Below are 24297 nucleotides of genomic sequence, written 5' to 3' on the forward strand. Positions count from 1 at the left end.
TAGGGTCTCCCTGTATTCTCAACAGTAGAAGCAATATCTGCGGCAATGAGTGAATGAATACACACACACATACAGCAAACAGAGATTGCTGGTAGGAACAGCATCTTGGAGATGAGGTCCCAGCTTGTGCTGTGAGTCCTTGTGGGGGACAAGAACATGTGTGACCTGCCGAGAGCACCCACAGAGCATGTCCAGCCTCCTATACTCACAAGCTACAAATGGCAAGTACAGGGTGAGTGTTCAACAGCTGTGCCAGGAGGCCCCTGGTTGAGCAGGAATCCAGGGCCTCATTATGCTCTGGAGGAAGCGTTGCTTTCTCTCTGGGGCCCACAGCAAGCTTGTTTCCACCGATAAATAGACAAAGCAAAGAGATCTTGTCCTTGGGTCCTGAGCTCTAGAAGGCATCTCCATCCCCAGCAGCAAAGAACATGGAGGGCACCATGCTGTGGGCACCAGCAACAAGTTTGCAAAGACCCTCTAGCCTGCCAAGGGTCTAGCCCACCTCCCTGAGCCCTCAGGACCTGACAGACAACACAACATGCACAGGAAGCACCCTGTCTGACCAGAGGCAAAAGTGCCATGCTGTAAAGGTAGCATCAATCAGCTGTCACAGCAGGAGCCTGGCTCTATGTGGCCACAGTCTCTTGGAGTACAGAGGAGGGACTAAGGTATTCACTAAGACGGATTCCATTCAGAACAAACAAGAACCAAGACCGGCCACAAACAGAGGCTTCACACACCAGGTGTAGATACCTACCTGTAATCCCAGCCCCCAGAAGGCTAAGGCCAAATCAGAAGCCAGTCCAGGCTCTATAGTGAGTTCTAGGCCAAACTGAGTTATACAAGGATAACTTGTGCAAAAACAAACACCAGAAGCTGCCAAGATGGCTTGGCGAGTAAAGATGCTTACTGCCAAGTCTGACAACCTGAGTTCAATCCCAGGAACCACATGGTGGAAGGCAAGAACTGACTCCTGTAGATGTCCTCTGACCTCCACACCTGCCACTCTTACACATGAACAAAAAAGTAAATAACTGTTAAAAAACAAACATCAAAATATGTGTGCAAAGAGACCTTTCACAAGCAGTACTGATCTACCAACCAACCCCTCTATCAAAGATACTATCCATCCCATGTTCAGAGAAAATAGCACAGCCTGAAGCCATTATTCACTGCAGTGTACCTGTTTGTAACTACTGCTCCAGCTTTGGCAGTTGGCTGCAGCTACGGTCTATCACCTGCATCTTTTTGAGGACCTACATAGTTCATCTTTAAACATGGATACAGAACTGGCGCACCAACAGCTAGACTGAAAGCATGCTGGAGTCACTGTGCCTCCACCTCCCACCCCTGGTACACATTATAGAAGTGCCATCTCAGTCACATGCTATTCCTGTCCTCTTCCCACAAGGGACAATGTTGATTGGCTGGCCTGAGGTTTCAGCCATGGAGAAGGAGAGACCAGGACTTAGTCACTTCACATTTGACCTCATCCTCCTGGGAAGCTGTGAGACACGACAAGGATTTTGATAAGGGGGATGTTTATCATCGATGTTCTGGGAGCTTGAAAGTAGGGGAGCAGCTGCCATGCTTGTGTTGTCTCTACAAAAAGGGATGCTAGCATTCTCAGGAAGCTCATTTAAACATCCCCAAAGGACAAACATTTCTTAGGTAGTTGTCGGTCCTTTCTTGCTCTACTTGTGGATGCCACATCTCAGACTTGCATTTCATCAAACCCCAAGCATGGTAGTGCCTAGGTGGGAGAGGAAGTATACAATGATGTTCAAGGGGATAGGGCCAGCCCAGGGCAAAGTTGAAGGAGATGAGATCAAGGGCAGTTTAGGGTGAAGGTCAAGGATGGGCCATAGAATACTAGCCCAAAGTGAAGGTCAAAGAGACATGCTGTTGACCAGCAAAAAGTGAAGATCTAGTGGAATAGGCTGTGGAGCAGCCAAGGTAAAGATTAGGAGCATGGGCTATGGGTTGGCTCAGAGACTGTAGCTATACATGCCCACAAAACTTCACTTGCCCTGATGAGTCTCCGTATGTCTTATGTAGCAAATAGAATAATACAGACTTTGTAAGATTGATATTCGAGGCCTACTTTATCAACTATAAGGTTTCTTGAAACACCATGGGCATTTACCCAGTACTGACTACATCCTCCTTAGCAGAGGCCAGATTCATGTAAATTCAGAACATTTTGCAAAAAAAGTGTGAAAAATTGTTCTCTTTAATCTCAAATTTTAAAGTTGGGAGAACACCATCATGTTCCCACCACTCTCCCATAATTGGCCATGCCAGTTCTAGTCAATTAGGAACTTTCCAAGTCATGTTCACACAGATCTTATCTCATTCTGGACTAAAAGATTCCTATGAAACTAACAGGGCAGGAAGGATGGGTTTTCATGTTACAGAAACCAGAACTGAAATTCACGGAGGTTAACATGGCTTCCTGCAGGGCCACAACCAGTGTTGGAGCCCAGGCTTCCCATGGCTAATCCAGCATCTCTCTGGAACTTGAGGGTCTTTTCACCTGTCTATCTTCTGCCTCCTTCCCTTGTTCTTCAGCTCACAGGCTCCTATGCGTCTTGTGCATGTCAACCTGTCACTCTCTGGCCAACTCCACACTACTCCATGCATCTGCAAAGAACTGTGGAGTTGCTTATTGCACTGTATTCTGGAAGTTCTCAGGCCTGGATACTCACTAGGATCATCTGAGACCACTTTAAAATATAATATATTTAGAATGCCACCCAAGCCTCCTTACTAAGACATCTACCTGTTTATAAGTCTCCCACACACACTCAGATGATTCCAACTCCCCAGTCTCCCCTATCACAGTGTCAACTCTGAAATGGAAGGACCAGATCTATTTTGCTCAACATTAGGGCTCTGGCACTTTGGACACTATCTGAGAAAGCTATTAAATAATACATAATTATCGATAACATTTACTGAGTGTTACCTCGATGCCAGGCACTATGGTAAGTAGTTCACGTGCATTTTATTTCAGTTAATTCTGCCAGTAATCCTGTGAGGAAGGTGCTTTTATTACCTCACTTAAAGGAGCAGGAGCTAAGCTGGGAGGGGCTGGGAAAGCATCCACTAACTACACCCATGACCATTGGCAGTGTTTCTGTTTCCCACGTGATGCCCTGGTAATAAACAGAACTCCAAAACAGAGAGTCTGAGCACCACACCAGGGGCCTGGGAAATCAGCTTTCAGACACATGTATCACCGCCTCTAGAAAGCACAATGGGGACACAGAACCTTGGAAGAACGTGGGTTCAGCTTCATCCCAGGATTCATCACTGTCTCCAGTTTCTACTAACAGCCTAGTTTAGATGCTGAATCACCAGAAATTGTCTAAGTTCCTCCTGGGTGGTTTAGTTATAGTTTTCGATTAAAATATGTTTTGCTACAAGTAACACAGTTAATATGACTGAAACAGACAAGAACTTATTCTTATCTAAGAAAGCCTGAAGTTAGCAGTCCAAGCTTGGTCCCTCTGAATGGCTCATGGGGCCAGCAAGTTTCCTGTGTCTGACCAAGCTTTTCTTCACTGTCCGGGGTAGACAACAGCTCTAGGCAGTATGTCACTCCCCAGGAAGCCATCTAAGGGATGTCTTAGGAGGGCAGACTCTGCCATGTCCCTCTCTCCTTTTGTTAGAGGTCAGAGTTCTTCCCAGGAAGCCACTTACCTGACTTCCTTCGCTCCTACAAATAGATTACACAGCCTTTGCTGATTTAGCAGCATCCAGGAAAGTAAGAAGTGAACACCGTGCTTCCAGTTTTCCCCAAACAGGGTTGAATTCACCAGAAGAGAAAGGAAAAGAAAGAAAGAAATGTCCGATGATGAGACAACCGATAACGCCTGCCTCAGACGTTCTCCCTTCATTCATGACTGATCCAAAGAGGATTCCTCTTCAGAACTTTTTAAATTCTTTCTTTATTTAGCCATTTATTTTTATCTATTTATTTATTTGTTTGTATATGTATGTGAGAGAGACAGAGACAGAGATGAGGGTGAGGACATAGGCATGCCATGGCAAGTATATGGCAATCAGAGGATTCTGTGGAATTGGCTCTGTCCTGGCATCTTTACATGGGATCTGAGAATCAGACTCAGGTGGTTGGGCTTGAGTGGCAAGCACTTTTGCTGGCAGAGCCATATCTCTGGCCCCAGAAGGTTTCTAAAAGGAGCTCGCCTGCTGGCTTCACTTCAGTTGAAGAAAGGAACACACCAAGTCTAGGGTCTGAATGTCTACAATACGAACATGAACGATTTTGGAGACAAGAAATTTGCTTTGTTTTTTCCTAATTGAGACATGATGTTTGTGCATCTCTATGTGGTTTGAGATGGGAATGTGTGATGTCAAATGATATTAATCCCAGCTCTCCAGTCATTTTATGTACTGGGAACTTTCTTCTCTTCTCAACATTTAAATGTGTATCACAGATTGTATTAACCGCTGCCATAGGAAAATCAGAAGGAATTTCATCACTCCAACTGTATTGTGTTGCCCCTGACTGAACATTTTTCATGCCCTTTCCTTCACTTGCTTGTCTCTAATAACCCCTGTTCCATTCTCTTCTTCAAGATCAGCATTTCAGTTTCCACAAATAAGTGAGAACGTGTGGTATTTGTCTTTCCATATCTGGCTTGTTTCGCTTAACATAACATCTTCTAGTACTACCTGTACTACTACAATGACAGGATTTTACACATTTTGTGGCTAAATAATACATTCCTTGTGTATGGGTACCACATTTTTTTTACCTGTTCATGCACTGGTGAGCATCCATGTTAATTACATGTTTTAGCTATTGGGAATATTGTAATTAGTAACAAAAACATTTGATGATGGCTAATGTTCCCCTCTCCTGTTTCCAGGTCAACAGCGATCTTGTTTACATTACAGCTAAGAAAGATGGTACTCATGTGGTAGAAGCCGTAGATGCCACCCACATTGGGAAATTAATTGTGACCAAACAAATTGGAGGAGATGGCATGCAGGATATCACTGATACTTACAAATTTCAAGAAGGTAATTTACTACAACCAAATATATTTTTTTCCCAATTCCATTTAGTACTTATTCACTGTCAAGATGAAACATGTTCTAGAGAATGCCCTGGCATTTGCAGCATCTGGTATTAAGGGCAGAAACATAAACTCTCACAAGCAACAGACACCCACAGTTCTTCATTATTTTGGTTGCTTGTTTTGAGCAGAATTCCCTTTACATGGCTTGTGAAGTGAGTTTTCAATTTCCATTTAGTGGACTATAGAATGTATTCTTGCTCCTATGGACCATAATTATAAGTAATCCCATTACACCACACTATCTGTATTATATCAATTTAGCTAAATAATAGAAATTTAAGTCACTGCTTCACATTTTATTGAGTACTTACAAATTATTTTTAACATATTATTTCATTAGGTTGCCATGGAAACCTGATGCATATGATAGATTGATAAGATAGTGCAGCCTCACTAATGTAGGCCAATTGGGTTGAAGGCCAGTTTCAATTACAAAGTAATGTTTTGATGGAGGGTTGTTAACTTTTATTGTATAGGATGGTGTCAAATGGTGCTATTGTGTTCAATTATCTCTCAATCAATACTATCTCCACAATCCTAACAGTGAACAGGACGAAGTTTCTGTCCCCACACAAGAGGTAGAATCATTATATAGAGAAACTGTGGACACGGGAACACAGTCCTATCGAGAGAGTCCAAAGGAGTGAGGCTTAGGAAAAGACCTCATTTAAAAAGAACTGGATGGTGGGGCGGGGCGGGGGCTGGGGAGGATAGGCGTAGGAGGGTGGAAGGATGGGGGTTGGGTGGGGGTGTTCCAGGCAGTGGAACCATACTCAAAGACAAGGAATATGAAACGGTGCTGGATGTTTAGGGTACTGCGGGCCTCCCTACCCCATCTAGCTTAGAATGCCCAGAGCCAGCTGGGTGGCAGTGCTGGTTGTTTTGAGAGCAGAAAGATACAATATCTTTTGGAAATGGTTCACCTCCAGAGATTCTTAAAAGTGGCACTTATTTTAGTGAATGGATAAAAATTATGACTAGTTAGCATATGCTAAATATTCATTGGCATTCCTAAAGTGCTAATGTGTACAGGGTTTGTTTTAAATGTTTTATACTGCCTTCTCGCTCTTATTTACAAAAACAATTTGCATTATAAAGACAAAGCCTGCTGAACTGAGACAGGTGTGCAGTGTTGAAGTTTAGAAGTTTTGTCATTTGAACTCGTGAATTTTCACTGTTTTTCTGAAATGGCTCCTTCTCTGCATTTGGTTGTCATCCACTGCACAACATAAACACACAAAAGAAAACCTCTCTCCCTCCTCTGGGTGTTTTGACTTTTCTCTAGAAGGGAAGTTAAAAGCAATATAAACACAATGAAACCATACAAGCAAGCAATGCACTCTCTTACTGAGATGCAAAGAAAAAGATTTGAAAAAGCAAAAGGGAAACTTCTTAGAGAATGTGGAAGAACCAGGCGGATCCCTTGCAGCCACTCAGCAGCCTGCTCTTAACCACACATCACAATTGCATGGAGCTGGGGACCCCCCAGACCTACTGTCTGGCTTGCTGTGGAGCAAAGCAGAGTCCAGTCTTTGCCGTGCCAGAAGGAGGGGCTGTGACATGGGGTAGGCAGATGACCCAGGTGTGAAGAAGGACACCCAACCAGAAAGGGCCCTGAAATGCTCGCAGTACTGATGACACAAACCTGTGTCTGTGCCATACTGATGTCTGAGCAGAACTGATGGAACAATTCATTTGGTCCCAATCTGATAGACTGGCCCCCTAAATGCCATGAGGTCATGATGTATCCACTTGTTCAACACGCTGAATTAGTGCCTACTGTGCTCAGTGTGACTGAAACCCTGATTCTGGGCTCAGTAGTACAGCACTTGCCTGGTTCGAGTCCCAGCACCACCAAAACTCTTATCCGAATAGTAAATAAGTATTTCAAGTTGTGCCAGGGAAGGAGTTGTTCAGGAAAACGGATAGAGCAGAATGACAGTGTGAAGTGCTTTTCTTTTCTACTGATGAGATAGTAGATGGCTGAGTGCATGAGAGATGAGCTCACCCTCGCCTGTGAGCAGGGCTTAGCCATGGGACCAGATGTGAGGTGAAAGCAGCAGTAAAAACTACTGGCAAGAGAGAAAAGCATGCAGCAGAGCCTGGTTGCCATTAACTGTCACCTCCAAGGTAACAGTGGGGACCAATTAGGAATGGGGCAGGATTGGAGGGTAAGAGAGGAAGACACACACCTGTCTGCGAGAGAGAAGTTCAGGCTTGACCTGTGATGTCCGAATGTTAAAACACAGTGCCCAGCTCTCTATGGGGGAGACTTCTGAGGTCCAAAGCCACTCCTCAGCAAGAAGGTGAGACTCGGAGGAAGGGTGGTAGGTGTTTTGAACCAACTAGAACTCCTAACACGTGATTAGTTGTAAGAAACATTTCAACCACTTTCTGGGCTAAGACTTGGTCCCAAGTGGAGAATTCATCTCTTCATCAAGGATGGCACACACACTTCACCTCCTAACTAGGCAAACATCCTAGAGGAATGCTGTTCTGGGACTCTGGGGACTTCATAAGCATGTCCTGGAGAGAGGGGTTGATTACTGATGTCTGTTCTAGGCATACAATAAAAGCCAGCAGTGATTGCTCTTGCCTGTGGCTCGGCTACTCTGATTCTTTTTTTTTTTTTTTCATTTTTCTTTAGTAAGAAATTTTCTAATCACTCTACATACCACCCACAGATCCCATCTCCTTCCTCCTCCCACCCACCCCAGCCCTCTCTGCCAAGCCACCCCACATCCCCACATCCCTCAAATCAAGGTCTTTCATGGGGAATCAGCAGAGCCCAGCACACTGAGCCTAGGCCAGTCCAAGCCCCTCCCCACCGCACCAAGGCTGTGCAAGTTGTTACACCACCAGCACTGGGCTTCTAAAAGGCCACCCTGACTCTTATGGTACATCTTCTATAGTGTCTTTGAATCTACATATACTAAGGATGCATACTGTATCTATGGAGATGAGTGAGGACAGAAAAGAAGTTATACTAGATGCAGGAATGTGCTGATCTATAATTTAGTTGTGAGGAGATTATTTTTCACTTCCACTAAAACTTAATACCAATTTTAACTTTTTTTTGAAATGTAAGATTAAAAAATGTTAAAGCTTTGAAAACCAGAATTCTGAAAAGCATTCTGTGGCAATATGTCCTCTTTTATTATGTATTTGGACCTGTTCTCTCTCTACTTCAACCTTTACTCCAGCTGTTTCTCTCTCTCTCTCTCTCTCTCTCTCTCTCTCTCTCTCTCTCTCTCTCTCTCTCTCCCTCCCTCCCTCCCTCCCTCCCTCCCTCCCTCCAATAAGCAATTAGGCATCTCCTATATTCGGTTATTTCTCTAAACAAAACTGTTTGCAACACTGTATTCCTTTCTGCACATGCCCATTCTGTGTTCTTCCTTATCTGCCAGCCACCATCTTGAGAGACCTGGAGGAAATTTTATCTAGTCTGTTCCTTTCCTGTCCATCCCTGGCCCACTGGGCCCCATTTGTGAACAGAACACCCTTGAAGCTGCTCTTAGCTGCACAGCGGCATGCGTGATGAGTGTCCACAGGGGCCATCCCGCTTCCCTGCCTAGCTTCCTGGTGGTGGTCACGCTTCCTTGACTTTCTATGATAGAACTCTCTCACGGTTCCACCGCACCTACGCCCCTTGTGTTTCCTGTCTTCCACAACACTAAGCTTGCCTTTCCCCGATCCCCTCTGAATGCCCTTGATTTTGGCTACCCTTTGTGGGTTTCATGCCTACCAAATGTATGTTCTTCCTGGATAGCCATGATTGAGTCTCACAGATGCAGTGATCACTCCCAAGTCTGCATCTAACCGCAGGCCTTAGGTGAGTGTGCCACAGAAACCTGAAGCCAAATATTCCCACATTCCACTCCCTGTCTCCCCACCCCACCCCACCCCCACCTTGTCCTGTCCATTCATTCTTCACTTTCTACTCTAATGAATACAACCACTATGCACCCAAATTTAGCTACCTGATAATGAGGTGGCAAATCCAAGTGTGCCTTTTCTCTCTGGTTCCATAGTCATGTAGGAATCCTTAGCACAGAGCCTGATTGATGCTGAGGGTCTGATGAGAGTTAGTTTCCCCTTCTAATAGTCATGCTTCCAGAATTTCAGACTATGACTGTTTCTGCTGGAGCCTTAGCTGTAGCTTACCACCTCTCCTCAGTGTAACCCCTTCTCTCCACAAAAGCGGTACTCCATGCCGTGTAAGCCTGAGCCCACCAAAGCAGGGAAAACAGCCTCCTGTCTCCCCACTGCTTCCAGAACATTCCAGGAATAACCCACAAAGCCTTGCTAGGTGACATTTTGGTCTTCTTGCTATACTGTCTGATCATCTACAGATGATCAGCGGCCAGATGAAACGCTGTCACTTCCTCCTTATAGCCAGGCTCTTGTGTGACCTCCTGTCTTTGCTCACCATGCTGAAAAGAGGGCTCCTGTGCCACCCAGGCAAGCTAGGGGTATTTCATGCCTCCAGGTTCCATATGACAGCATCTGTGATCCACAAATCTATATTGTGATAGATCTTCACTCATCCCTCTGTACCCTTGAGTGAAGGACTCTCTCTCTCTTTCCCTGAAGGACTTTTTCTTAATAGTGCCTAGCACAGTGTCCAATGTCTGTCCTCAGGACTCCAGGGTTGTGAAACAGCCAAAGAAGTTGGTCACAGGGGTCTTGCTCCCACAGGTCAGCTAACCTGAGTGCACTCCACAGCAGCGGTTATAGAGACAAAAAGTTCTGCCTTGTGCTGAAAGCAGCATTATCTGCAAGCCCCCCTCCTCCAGATCCTCAGGGCCTGTCAAGACTTGGTCCTAGTGATACAGAGGTGGACAAGACAGACAGCGTCCTAGTCCTCCTGGAGTCTGTGTTCCAGTAAGGAAGGTGTGATATCACACAGGGCAAGAACTGTACCAATGAAAAGGAAAGAAAAGCATAAACATGTTAGTATGAGGGCTGGGGTCTGGACTACATTCACAAAGTAATGGGAGAAACATGGAGGAGAGCACGTGAAGACTAAGACCATGACAGTGAGAGGAAGCTTCATCTAACACAAAAGGGCTCCTTAACACCCTAGTTCCCAGGAAGGTGATTTAACCTTGCTCCTGCAGAACACAGAGGCATCTCAGAAAGCAGAGGCCAGCTCTAGAGAACCTGTTACTGGTGCCCCAACACCAGAACACAGATTGGAGCTGCTGGGAAGTGGGAATGACTCGCTTAGGCCTTGACAAAACTTTGCCAATATCCCCTACCTGGAACGGCCTCTGCCAGCCTGCAACTGCCCTGCTCCCAGGGGGCAGGAGGAGGATCCAGGTTGCACCCCTGGGACAGCCTGTCACATAGCTCACAGTACAAACCTCTCTTTGCCCCTTTCTCACCTGGGTCAGCTCAGTTCCTCTCTCCTGGGGCAGCTCCTCTCTGGTGCTTTGCCTGCTGCTCCAATGGGCTTCCTGTGTTTTGCCTAAATGTGGATTTGGCCCCCATCCAAAGTGATAATTGTTAATGCCCTCCTTCTCGTGGACCTGTTTGCCAGTTGATCGCTGCTAAAGTAGTTTATTGAACTTCCATGGTTGGCCTTTCCCATCCTCCCTTCCTGTCTTCCTCTGGTGACTCTATGAATGTGTGCCTGCACCAATTCTGATTCTAGACCTATTGTCTCTGGCATGTTCTTGTAGGCTTGACAGAGAAGTTTATAGCAAATACACACACACACACACACACATACACACACAAACACACAAAATGTATACAACACCTATTGTTTTTTTCTCTGCCCTTCCAGACTAGTTTCCATTTATTACACACTTATTCCCTCTGATCCACCTAATACTCCTGTAATGTATGTTCTCTTGTATCACTGGTGGTGTTCATATTGCCTAGATTGTGGTTGTTATGAGGATTAACAGAACTGATGCATACAAGCACCCATCCCATGGCCTGCTACATAATTAGCATTTAGTGATAGTCAATAGCGTCTACTGGCCTCTTCACCATCATTGAATTCAATTATTATTTTCCAACCTAATTCTTGGTGTAGTAGAAGATAACATCTCTAAGTTAGCATGATTGGAAAAGCCAGTGTTCTTATCTTAAAGTGATCTTTTACCCACCAGCCATCCTTATACCTAACTTTCATAAGCCAAAGAATTTGCCTCCATCTTTCATCTCTGTCCTCCACCATGAAAGAATTTGTATACAGAGATGCTTAGGATAGAAAAGAAAAGGGCCAGCCATCTTCTGTACTTCCAACAGCCTGCCCTTGTAGCCAAGTACTTTATCCAAACTTTGCAAGTACCGCTAGTCTACACCTTGTTGTGTAGTCAGGGTCTGAGCACAGCTCCTCTGAGGCCACTCTTATGTCCCTTTTCCTGCTCATACTATTTATTTCTCTTCTCTGTCTCTGCCTTTTTCTCTCTTTCTCTGTGTTAGCATGTTCTATCTATGTGTCTCTGCCCCTGCCTCTGTCTTGCTCTCTCTCTCTCTCTCTCTCTCTCTCTCTCTCTCTCTCTCTCTCTCTCTCTCGTGTGTGTGTGTGTGTGTGTGTGTGTGTGTGTGTGTTTGAAGAGCTGGGTAGGGAACTCAGTACCTTGTTCATGCTAGACAAGTGTTCTTTCACTGAGCTGTATCCCCGGGCTTTGGTTTTTGAAGCAAGATCTCACTAGGTAGCCTAGGTTGGCCCCTGAACTATATTCAGCCTCCCAAGTGTGAAGATTACAGATGCACACTACCATGCTTGTCTCCTCTTCCTCTTTCCTTCTCCACTTTCCCTCCTTCTTCCTCATAGAGCACATCCTTTCTCTCTCTTGCTCCCCTCCATACCACCACCCTTCCAGAAACTCACCAGAAGACATTTTGCTCAATCAGTACCTACCCTGCAGATTGTGTTACAATAGAATGGCATTCCAACTGTGGTGCCTCAAAACTCCAGGCTCACTGAGAGGCAACTGGGAGATCTTGAGGTAACAAAGCTGTAGGGATTCTCCTCCACACCTTTGTGAGCTCAGGAAAGCTGTGCCCTTTCAGCAGGTTGAATCACACTTCCTCCAGGGGTCTGACCCAGGAGTCCTTGGGCAGGGGGAGCTTAAAAACTTGTCAGAGCCTAGTGCCTTGAAGTAGTGCACTTTTGGGGTTGGTGGGCACTGCTGGAGGTATAGAAGGACATGGAAGGACCCCTCCCAGCCCCAAAGTCAGCATAAGAAAGAGCTAATGGAAAGAATTAAGTGGAAGGATGATTGAGGGGGGCACATCCTGTTGGGGTGCAGGGAATTCTATGGGCTGAAGGAAGCATCCATGGCAGGAGGTGGGATAGCAACTGACCACTGCCTCCAACATCTTTGCTTAGACGACCCTAAATTCGAACTCCATGGCTGGGACTTAGGGAGGGAACCAAATTGGCACCTGCCAAGCCCAGAAATAATGACTCCAGAGAGTTGACCATGGGTACTAAGGGACCCTCATAACAGATATTCCTTGCCCAGCCACCAAGTGTCCTGGCAGCCTGGGTAGCCACTACCTATCTGGAAACTTGGTTTTGTGGAACTTAACACAGTGGTGGTGATTGCACTTACCTCCCAGAAAGGTTAATGGGCTTTCAGGGGCCATCAGCAAGGGTGTCTTCTCAATGGAGTGTTATTTCCCTCTCTTTGTCTTTATCTGTGGATCTCTTCTAGGTCAAGAAGAAGAGAGACTGGCCCTTGAAACCGCCCTGATGTATGGAGCCAAAAAGGCCCTCAACACTGAAGGTGTTGTCAAACCAAGGTCTGATGTGGACATGGACTTTGAGGTGGAAAACGCTGTGCTGGGAAAGGACTTCAAGGTCACCATCACCTTCCAGAACAATAGCGGCAACCCGTACACCATCTTGGCTTATCTTTCGGGCAACATCACATTCTACACTGGGGTCTCCAAGAAAGAGTTCAAGAATGAGGCGTTTGAAATGACACTGGAGCCCTTTTCCTGTAAGCTAACAAATTTGTTGGGTTCTCCAGGACCTGTCTCTATCTCACTGTCAACACTGTCAGAGCTCTCTGGTTCTCACTAGATACCACTATTGGGGGACACATTAAGAGGGGAGGTTAGAAAACCTCCAATCTTTCATCTTTGTGTCTCATGAACAGAAACAAATGCTGAAACCTTCTAAGTCTAGAGCCCCATGAACTGGAGAATTAAACGAACCTAACCTCTTGGTATCTGGAGTGTGGCCCATGAACCCACAGAACCACCAGCATTCCAAGCATTAGGCTCCAACCAAATCTTCTGAAACAGAATGTACATCTGAGATCTTAACTTGCCACACAGACTATATCAACCTAAGGCATCTTCTGTGATTCCTCTGCACCATATATATTGAGGCAGAGTCTCCCACTGAACCTGTAGCTCACCAATCCTGCCTACCCTAGGTACCCTTATTGTGCCCGGGATCCTGTCTCTGCTTGCAGTTACAGGCAGCTACCATGCCTGCCCAGCTCTAACATGGGTGCTAGAGGTCTAGACTCTGGTCCTGGCTTTATGGCAAAAGCTTTATCCACTGGGCCATGCCCAGCTCCTCTCTCTATAGCTGTTTGTTTTTTTTTTTTTATAACTGAGCAGCCTTATCCAGGGACAACCACTGGGAGAGGGAGCCTGAGAGATACAAGGTATCAACCCAAAGTCTGCACAGAGCCATCCCTAGTGGGTTCTCTTTCATGCCCATTCCCCCCTGCCTCCCATATATCTGTCTGAGCTGTTTCATCACCATAAGCATTCAGGATATTTGAAGCAGGGCAGGATGGACGCGCTGAAGCCTGCATTGGGGATTGCAGTTTTGAGTGGTCTCATTTTTCCTGGGGGTGTTAGGTGGGCTCAATATTTAGCCCCTAAAGAAAACTTCTGTAGGCAGAGAGCTGAGTCAGAGAGAACTAGAAAGGACTTGACAATCTGGGGCACTGGGTCTCTGGACCTGACACGTGGTAGGAAAAAGAGAAGAAAGGGAGTACAGAAGCAATACTGCCCCTAAGGCAGGGACAGGCAAGCAGGCCACACCCAACCAACCAGCCCGTCACACATCTCTGTTGTTCCTGAGCTCCCTAGATGCTGTAGCTGTCTAAGCTCTGTACCTCCAGAGATGTGCCTCCCAGAGAAAATGAAAAACTGCTCCTGAAAATTCGGATTCCAAGAAACCCAAATTGAAGGAGATAAGTGTTCCTAGGTTTGGTGATGTAACCAGCAGGGAAAAAATCACCATGGCATTTTCTATGGAAACTAGAAGATTTGCCCCCGCTTCCCCACCAAGGGGGAGGAAAGGCTTCTCACTCAAAAGGAAGTCAGCATTAAGGACCGAAGGGGAAAGCTCTCGTGCTCACTGGGAACAGGCCCTCTAGGTGTGTGTCCCAGGCAGGTTGCCTGAGCCATCCGGGCTCTCCCCCCTCACTTGTATATGGGAGTGATACAGGCACTACAGGACTGTTAGCCCCTTCCCTGCAAGGCTAACCGTGCTTGTCAGTTAGATATAGCTGGGAAGAGGCAACCTCAGTGGAGGAGTTGTTTCCGTCAGTTTGGCCTGTGAGCATGTCTGTGGGGCATTTTCTTGGTTGCTATTTAAGGTAGGAGGGCCCAGCCCACTGTGCAGGATGCCACCCATGGGTTGCTAGTCCTGGATTGTGTAAGAAAGCTGGCTCCTAAGCAGAGGAAGTAAGCCAGTAAGCAGCACTCCTTCGCGGTCTCTGCTCCAGTCTCTACCTCCAGGGTCCTCGGGTGAGCTCCTGTCCTAGCTGCCCTCCACGGTGGCCAAATATCCCTTTCCTCCTTAAGCTGCTTTTGGCTGTGGTGTTTTTAACACAGCCACGGAATGCAAAGTGGAGCATCCAGGCTCTCACATGTGCTGGACACAGGGGAGCGCACATCTTTGTGGAGTTTCTGGTCTTGTCAAGGAGCGAGGCAATAAACAACCAAGGAAGCTAAGCAAGTGCATCATCTGCTTATATGTATGATAGGAAAATACAAAGCACATTAAGAGGGAGAGGCATGCTGGCCCTGAGGGTATCACAACAACAACAACATAAAAATCTATCTCATAGAGTGGTGTTGAACAGAGACCTGACAGAGGGCATTCCCGCCAGAAGAAGCCATTGGTGTCGTAAGTTGTCTAGTGTGCTCAGTGAGAAGCGAGGAAGGATGAAGGGCCATTCTTGTTTGTGTGTTGCTTGGTCCTCAGTGTGATGACTGATGATAGGGGGAGGTGGAGCCTTTAAAAGGCAGAACCGTGTGGCAGATAATTAGGAGCTGTGGGCCAAATTGACCTTCAAAGGAGTTGGTACTGGTCTGTGAAGTGAGTCAGTTCCTGGGAGAGCAGCTTATTATAAAGCAAGGCTGCTTTGCAAGCAGGGCCCTTGTGCACATGGCCAGTTCTCTTTCTCTTATGCCAGCACCATGCTGTTGGGGTGCCCCATCCACTAATGTTATGAGACAACTGAATCTATTTTCTTTATAAATTTCCAAGCCTCTGTAACTTGGTGCAGCAAAAACAGACTCAACTAGGAAGAAAAGCAACCAATGGAAATTGATGGGCTTAAATCTTATAATGAATGTCAGCCCCTGTACAAACTTTGGCTTTATTTCCAATTGGCGTTTCCTTTGAAGGCTTTGAGCATGACCTAACTTGGGACCATACTGAGGCTGGTGAGATGGCTTAGGAAGTAAGGGCACTTGCCACCAAGCCTGGCAACCTGAGTTCCATCCCTTGCATGGTGGAAGGAGAGATCCAACTTCTGAACCTTGTCTTATGATCTCCACTCACATGCTATGGTATGCTTGTGCCCCCACACAAACACACAGTGATGATTTTCTAAATTAAAGAATAAGAAAGCTCTCACTGGCTGCTGTGTTGAGAAGAGACCCACAGAAGCAAGAATGGACCTTGGAGACCAGTTAGGGTGCTATAACCATCATTCAGCCGAAATGTGGTGATAGGGTTGTGTTGACAGCGATAAGAGCAAGGCAATCTGGACATGTTCTGAAGATAGAGTCCACCTGATGGGCCTATGCAGTGAGAGGAAGAAATGAGTGACAGGTGTGAAGTGCCTCGACATTCCTGCTACCTCCTAACATAGCAGGAAACTCAGGCTGAGATCATATGGTCAAGGCCATGAAGATGACAGAACTTAGATTCCCCATTGGGCAAGGACATTGAGCCAATGGCTGTAAACTTGAGCCCTGAGTGAAACTGTCTATAATCCATCATATCTCCCTACACCAGAAATAGCGCACAGCCCCTTTCCAACCTCACAAACACTCTGTCAATCTTCTTCCTTCTCTCCTTAACCCCATTAAGGGATGAACTGAAGTCATTCCCTGACTTCAGAGTCACTATGACCAGCCGCTGCAGCCTCATGCTCCCACTCCCAGGCCGTCCCCATGATGGTGGACTGTATGCCCTCAAATCATACACCAAAATAAACCCTTCCCCCTTAAAAATTAAAAAGGGGGGATGGCTTTACATGAGTTTATGAACTAGAATGAAGTAATACATTATTCTACAGAGTCATTCATGTAGGGACCAAACCTAAGCCCAAGTCGATTTTAATATAGCTCCACCCACTCAGAGCACCCAGTGCTTGTCCCAGATAATTTCAATGAAATTAGAACCTCGCTCTTCATTTGCTAATTTACTAATTAATGAAACTAGGTGGCATCAACAGCTTGCCATAAAACGCATGCTGCAATCTGAAGTATATCCCAGTCTTTTGCAAAATCACATACCTCTGCCCTTAATCAAGCATTCTTAGGTGCCTCTATTGCAAATAAAGTTTCCTATGTAGAATGGGAGGCAGACTTTTCAGATTGGTGATTAAAGGGAATGTGTGGGCTAGAGTCAGCTTGGGAGATTTGAATAACTTAAGCCACCCAGAACCTTCAAAGGTGCTATCATTGTCACTTGGCTATATTTAGTTTTCTTTGCTTTTTGGAAGAGATGAGGCAGCTCCAGCCTGTGTCTCCCTTGGCTTTCCCCAGACACCGTAAATGATGTTGGCAGCCTCCCATATCTACCACTCATACAGTGAAAATCTATTCCTCCTTCTCTTGCCACGTTTAATAAACTTTATCTAGAACAATTTCTTGTGCAGCAGCAAAACACACGGCACTTATATAACAGACTATTTCAGGAGCACTGTTCTCTGGGGCTCTGAAGCACATCCCCATTTCCTCAGTGCTGTGATTGAGGGAATGGTCTGCCTCCAAGAAGAAGTGAGCCCTGAGACTGAGACTGTAAGTGGTGATAAGAGCCTCTGCAAAGATAGGTACAGAGAAGATGGACAAATCCTGCTACCCCAAGGAAACCTAATAGTCAAATTCTTTCCCCCAAGAAAAGCCAGGAGAAAACCACTGTTTATTACTATCCATGGAAACACTGGGGGGGGGGGGGGCGGGACACAAAATGCAGCATCTATGTATAGTGTATAAAAGACATGTGCTTGTTTGAGTTTATATATGATAAAGAGAATTTAGAGTCCTACTCATACAAGCATTCTATTGCAGGAGGGCCAAAGAGGAAGAATCCAGCTATAGAATCAAAGGAGACCGTATTCAGAAAGGAAGAGTTCAAGTGCCAAGGTCAAGCCAGGGTATTCCTTCAAAGACTAGGTTGCAAATGGAATGGCATAATTTCAGGAGACAAGCTAAACAAGCTAGTTGTAGAGCCCTTATCACACCTGAAATCACTCTAAATGCAGATCCTGGTCAGAGGGTAGTGGCCAGAGAACATGTAGCACTGACCAGCTGCTGGTGCAGTTCTGCAGGCCAGAATGGGGTGCCAGCACTGTCCCTTCCACTTAGAACCCAGGCTTTTAATTTTTCAGGGACTCCCGACTATTAAAGTCATGTTTCCCAACCATGCCTCATGCAAGGTCAAACTGTTTGGGCTTGATTGTGTAGCTCAGTGGTAGCGTGCCATGTTTAGCATATCTGAGCCTCTGCGATCAATTCTCAGCACATGGAAGGAAAACAAGGAAAGAGAGAGGTGGGGAGAGGAGGGAGGGACTGCTGTCAGAACCCCTGTCCCCAAGACTGTATGAGAGTGTAAGACTATATAAGACTGGATGAGAGCCAGTAGAGTAGGTTTATAGTATTCCCTGATATAAGAATATAGAGGCAAGATTAGAACTCTATTAGAAAGCTAGAGGTAGCCCAAGAACCTCCATGCTGTAAAAAGAAAGCCACAGAGAGTGCTGCCCAGACAGGGCCCTCCACTGGGTTCTCAGACTCCAGAACCAGGAAGTTGTCATAGATGTAAGCCAGGTGTGAGTATCCCACCCGCACACGATGAGCCACATGAGGGGGCCCTCATTCCAGAGGCAGTCAAATGTTATGCTATACCCTGGTATGTGCTTGCTCTCAGACTGCTTTCTATCCCTCTAACAAGACTGTCACTCATTGTAATGGGTTGAAACGATCTCAAACTGCCAGTCATGGGAACAACCTGTGGCAAAAGCCAGGCTTGGAGCACCAAGATGGTGGGTCTATGGTTTGTTTGTAGAGCCTGTGCCCTCTTGGAGGTGATGAAGGCCTGACTCATGCTTCTACCTGCTGGCCCGGCCAGCTGATGGCACAGTACAGACACCTGTCTCTGGAAGTATCAGTAGGCACCATACCCCAGTTCAACCTGCAGAACTACCCTTTGGGGTCTTGAATCCTGGGCTGTGGGATATAAAGCCACAGAGCAAATGGACCTAGGCCACAGATACAACTCTGTATCCTCAGCTCCCATGGAGATTGGAAGGGGAGTGAAGCCACTCATCATCCTGAATGCCATCCTGCATGACTTACCCTCAGCCTGTAAAGCTAGAGCAATGTTTCAACACAGAGGTCTTCCAAATCACAGAGGAGAGAGGCTTTGAAAGCCTTTGGTGACCTTGGACTTCCATGTTCCTCTTCTGCCATCTTGGAATTGCCTTGGCCCAAGTCAAAGCAGCCAGAGTTGAAGCTCCACTTTCAATATCTCTGTTTAGGCCTTCCATTTTACAGCAGCAAAAGCAATGCTTGGAAAGCTTGACAACTCTTTTCTCTAGTAAGACTTCACTGAGTATTACATTTCTTTCTTCACCCTAGAGGCAGGGAGAGCTCACCCCTGATTGACTCTTGGTATCTGACTTTTGCTGTGTTCCCTGTAGTTTGGGTACTAATGTGGGGAGGATGAGAGAGCAAGTAAGCCAGATCCTGTCACATCTCAGGTCTTGATGGCAGCCTATTGTTTTTTCCTCCTTCCAGCCAAGAAAAAGGAAGTGCTTGTCAAAGCAGGCGAGTACATGAGCCACCTTCTGGAACAGGGTCTCCTGCACTTCTTTGTCACAGCACGTGTCAACGATACCAGGGATGTCCTGGCCAAGCAGAAGTCCACAGTTCTGACTATCCCCAAGGTCACCATCAAGGTCAGTGATCGTCTAATCTCAGACAAGAAAAGGGGGCAAAGTACTTAGGCAGTCATTCTCTCTCTCTCTCTCTCTCTCTCTCTCTCTCTCTCTCTCTCTCTCTCTCTCTCTCTCTCTCTGTGGTGTGTGTGTGTGTGTGTGTGTGTGTGTGTGTGTGTGTGTGTGTGAGAGAGAGAGAGAGAGAGAGAGAGAGAGAGAGAGAGAGAGAGAGAGAGAGGTTCCAAAACCATAACGGAGCTAGGATCTTCCTGTTCTTTGAAAGAAGCAAGCCATCCTATATATAGTCACGTACGTGTAACACTCCTCTTCTCTCCTTACTTAAATATATCGATGTGACTGCAGATATAAATATAACCTGCAGTATAAACACACTTGTGGAGGAAGATAAAGATGTGTAATGGAGACAGAGACTAAGAACTCTCTGTGTCTTCAGAATAAAGTGGGTCAGGCTTGCGAACTACCTAACATTATCCCACCTGCATTTTGGGCAGTAATGTCGCTCTCTGAGGTGTGACTGTGTACAGTAGGACATACACACACACACACACACACACACACATCTCTCTAAATACCAGCCAAATGGAAATATAAATGATTTCCAGTTTTCCAGAAAGTTCCTTCCTACGTTTTCCTGTTTACAGTTCTCCCCACACACCAAGATGACCAATTTTCTGGCTTCTGTCACTGTGGCTTCTTTTCCCCACTTGGCTGATGGCTTTAGTTGTGCCTCTCCAGGTACTACAGAGAATTTCTTCTTAAATTACTCAGGGGTGTTGGTAAAGAAAGCTTGGGAGATGGAATTGGAAGACAGATATGGGAGCCTGTTTTACCTGCTTCTCAGCAGTGTAGGCTAATTTCTGGTGGTATCAGTAGATAACCTTACCCAAGACATTTCCTTGTCATGGAAGCAGGAAACCAAGCATTCAATGGTTACCTTGGAGAGTGACATTTTGTGCCATCTGGGTATGGGATTAGAGGCCTTTTCCTGGTGTCTGGAGAGCATTCTTCTTTGAAATGACCGAGGAATTGCCATAGATCCTGCTAACATGAAATCCCCTAAAGTAATCAAACAATCCAAGTGACCCCAGAGATAGGGCCCTGGGCAGACATGAGAGCTCAACCTTGATTCTTATGAACCATGCACTGTGAACCATTTTTAAGCTGATAACTATTGAGCGGCATTCAATATGGCTGCTCTGTGTGGTCAAATACTGGGCTCTAGCCACTGCTCTCAAAGTATAGATCACATATATAACTGCAGCTTCAATAACTCCTCCAGATAAGCTGTACAAACATTTCATTTTATAAGTGAGAAAACTGAGGTACAGAAAGGGCTGTAAAACTTGTGTAAGATCACATAACCATCCAGAGGTAGGGCTGAGTCTCCAACCCTGGCAGCCTGGCTACAGAAGCAGGATGAGAACTGCCTCATCCATTTCTCAAAGTCTGGATCTCTGTAGATGGTACATGAAGCACTCCAAGATGAAGCTCGCCCAACCCTGAAGTTATGTAGGGCCCACCGAGGAAGAGAATGTCATGCCATCGACCTCTAGGAAGGTCTATGTCATTATATCTCTTCTATTCTTTAACTGCAGCCACTTACCATTAGACCCCTTGTGACTGGTACTATCTGCACAATAGGCCTTAAGAGGCAGAATGTAAATGAGGATGTATAGGCTGAGGGAGAATCAAAATTCTGTAGGTAGAATCAGAAACAAATGCTGAACAGGAAACCGGTCACTTGGATTGCTCCAGGAGTGCTGTCCTTCCATGAGAAAATGAATTCAGTAGCTAGCTCAGGGAACAGAGACCACAGTAGCAAGAGTCACACTGGCTTTCCCACACTGAAGGGGCCTCACTGATCTCCCTCAGCCCCATAGCAAAGGTATCTTTTGCTGCTCTCAGGGGGAATGCTAAGCAGGGCCTGTGCCCATGCTCAGATCTCTGCCTTTCCCACCAGAGGCAGAGCTCTCCTGTTCACCTCATTATGAAGCAATGGCTTGTCCCTGCCAAGCTCTCAGGAGAAGCCTTTCCGAGCTGTGAAGTGCACAGACCACAGCACAAAATAGAATTTAATTGCACCGCTGATAATAAACTGTGTGCATGGAAGAAACTGATATCTTTGATCTTTTTAGGTATTATTAATTAGAAGGGTTATTTATTTATTTAGCTATCTTCTAGGTTTCTTTAAGAGTAATTGAACTCTCCAAGGCAGAATCAGAGATGTCTCATTCCACAAGATAACAGACCAGAGTGGGACTTGAACCAGGGTTGCTGGGATTTAGTTTGGGGTGGTTTCCATGGCAGGAGCAGGGATGCTAGTTCTGGAGGAAACTGATTCAGAGTCAAGGCCACTGACTGAGACTGAAGGGTGGGAGAAAAGGAAGTTCTGATTCTGTCCAGTGTTAAGCCTGTCTGAAAAAAGCATAGGTGAGGCATTTGTAAAGAGTCTTTCTCTGTCCTGCCAGCCACCTCCCAAATAAAGACGCAGAGACTTATTAACTATGAAAGCTTGGCCTTAGCCTAGGCTTATTTCTAAATAGCTCTTGTAACTTAAATGAACCCAATTCTGTTCATCTCCATGCTGCCACGTGGCTCGTGACATTTACCTCTCCTCCTGCATGTCTTGCTTCCTCTGTGTCCAGCTCATAATTCCCCCTTTCTTCTTCCCAGAGCTCTCTCTGTCTGAAGTCCCACCTATACCTCCTGCCTAGCTATTGGCCATTTAGCTTTTTATTAAACCAATCATAGTGACACATCTTTACACAGTGTAATCAAATATCTCCCAATAGGTATTGTCAGACACGCCTTAACAATTTATCTATTTTCTCCATACAATGCCATGTAACCCTACCAAGTTACTGAGCCTCTCAGAATCTGTTTTTCCACTGTGGTAAGAAAGGCAACAGCAAGTCTCATATCATGGGTTTGGTGATATATTGTGTACCCTAATACAATTTATCTGAAGATCAGATAAGAGACTTCAATCCCAGCAATAGGAAGTAAATAATATGGTGGGTGGAGAAAGGTATATAAGGCGTGAGGAGACAGAAACTAAAGTTTTTTGGCTGAGGAAAGCTTTCCAGGCTAAGGAATCCTAGAGGTAAGAGGTGTCTTTTTTTATTTTTTTATTTTTATTTTTTTTTTGTCTCTCTGATCTTCAGACAAATTTTATTAGGGTACAATATCACCACACATGGCATCTTTGTGTTGACTGAGCCAAGGGTGTCTGATGATGCAGTCACAATAAGCACATGATATGTCACTGGCTCTTACTATAGTTGCTTCTCTTTATAAGTGACTGGCTCATGATCATACATGACTAGGGAAGTTCAGAAGCCTCTACCCTATGTCTTTTGTGGTACACATGTGACTTCTGGGCCACATCATTCTCACACTGAGACTTTTATAGGAAGCAGGAGTGGTGGCAGCATCAACAGAAAGGCTTGTGAGTTGCAAAGTGGGGAGATTGCAGCTTTAATGAATTATCAAGAATTTAGACCAGAAGACTAGGCTATCTTCAGTGAACAGTTATCATTTACCCAGCAGAGATGGATAGAGAAACTAGTCTAGATGTTAGAGAAAGGCATGAGGAAGTGTGTCTTCCCTGCCTCACTATAGAGACACACAGGAGCCAGGCAAGACTAAGGATACCCACAGAAAAGCATGTTGGCCCATTTTTAGTTGAGTCTAGAATGTGTGGACAAAGCTTTGTCACTAACTCCATGGACAGCCAAGCTTTGATGGAAATCTATGACCATGGCTGTAGCATGATCAACTCTGCCTTTCAAGAGGTCTCCTGTCTTTCTCTAGAGAGTCTTTGCTCTGGGACTCTCTGGTTTGACCCTAGGAATGGAGCTGCCTGGAGCTGGAATACAGCTGTTCTCCCATCTCCTTTTTCAGAGCGAATCTAGACAACCTGGGATAATAATGGATCTGCCCATCTGAATCTAAGCACACCATCCACCAAAGCACATGGGCCAGTGGCCAGGCTCTTAATCCTGATGGGTGCATATCAGGCTTAATTCATTCCCATGGCAATAGCAACTGGGTTTGAGTTAAATTTGTTCTTATTTAACTGTGCCCAGCACCCACCACTCATGAGTCACGGTGTGTGATCCTCATATGGAAAACGGCAGGGGGAGATGCTCATTAAACTTTAATGAGCATACATCTCTTTTCCTGTGCTATCAAAATATTTTGATGAGAAAAGAATATTTTATTAAAAGCAGACTTGGAAGTTTTCTCTGCCTTCCCATGTGTTGATTGTCAAAAGCTGCTTTAAGTCGGAATGGGAGGGGGGGCTGGTGCTCTCCAGCATTTTAATTGTTAATGAGCAGCTGCCTTTTGGAGAAGAGGGGCCACAGATAGAAGAAACAAGCTGATCTTCAGACTACACACAAGTTTGTTTAAGTACTGTGACCCACAGCATGGGGACAGCAATCTAATGGGGTTCTCTGGTTCCCAACAAGGAGGGCTAGTAGTTCTCATGCTCAAGATGGGCAGCAGCAACTATGGGAAAAAGCAGGGATGCACAGTGCCGTGGCAGCCCTCCAGATCCACACCCCTACCTAGAAGGCACTGAGATAATAACAACTTCACAGCCACAATGGAGCTGGTAGTAGTAGGTCACATGGGAAGTGTCACTGCTGACCTCCTGAATAAAATTCAGGGAAGGCCCTATCTCATCCAGCACTTACACCTACATGGGCTGTGTCCATCCAGGCTGGGAAAGAGAGTCAAGTCCTCCCACTCACCAAGCCCCATAGCCTGGT

General features: G+C 45.8%; 1 protein-coding gene across 1 annotated transcript in view; it reads left to right on the forward strand.

Annotated features, from left to right (window-relative positions):
• F13a1 (coagulation factor XIII A chain) overlaps positions 1-24297 on the forward strand; it is a 162185-nt gene that overhangs the window by 118640 nt on the left and 19248 nt on the right. Inside the window, exons 11-13 of the mRNA XM_037205794.1 lie at positions 4899-5052; positions 12791-13078; positions 19362-19522. Of these exons, the coding sequence (XP_037061689.1) occupies positions 4899-5052; positions 12791-13078; positions 19362-19522 (603 nt within the window). The remainder of the gene's footprint in view (positions 1-4898; positions 5053-12790; positions 13079-19361; positions 19523-24297) is intronic.

Source organism: Peromyscus leucopus, chromosome 5, assembly GCF_004664715.2.
Source record: "Peromyscus leucopus breed LL Stock chromosome 5, UCI_PerLeu_2.1, whole genome shotgun sequence".
In the NCBI taxonomy this organism is placed as follows: domain Eukaryota; kingdom Metazoa; phylum Chordata; class Mammalia; order Rodentia; family Cricetidae; genus Peromyscus; species Peromyscus leucopus.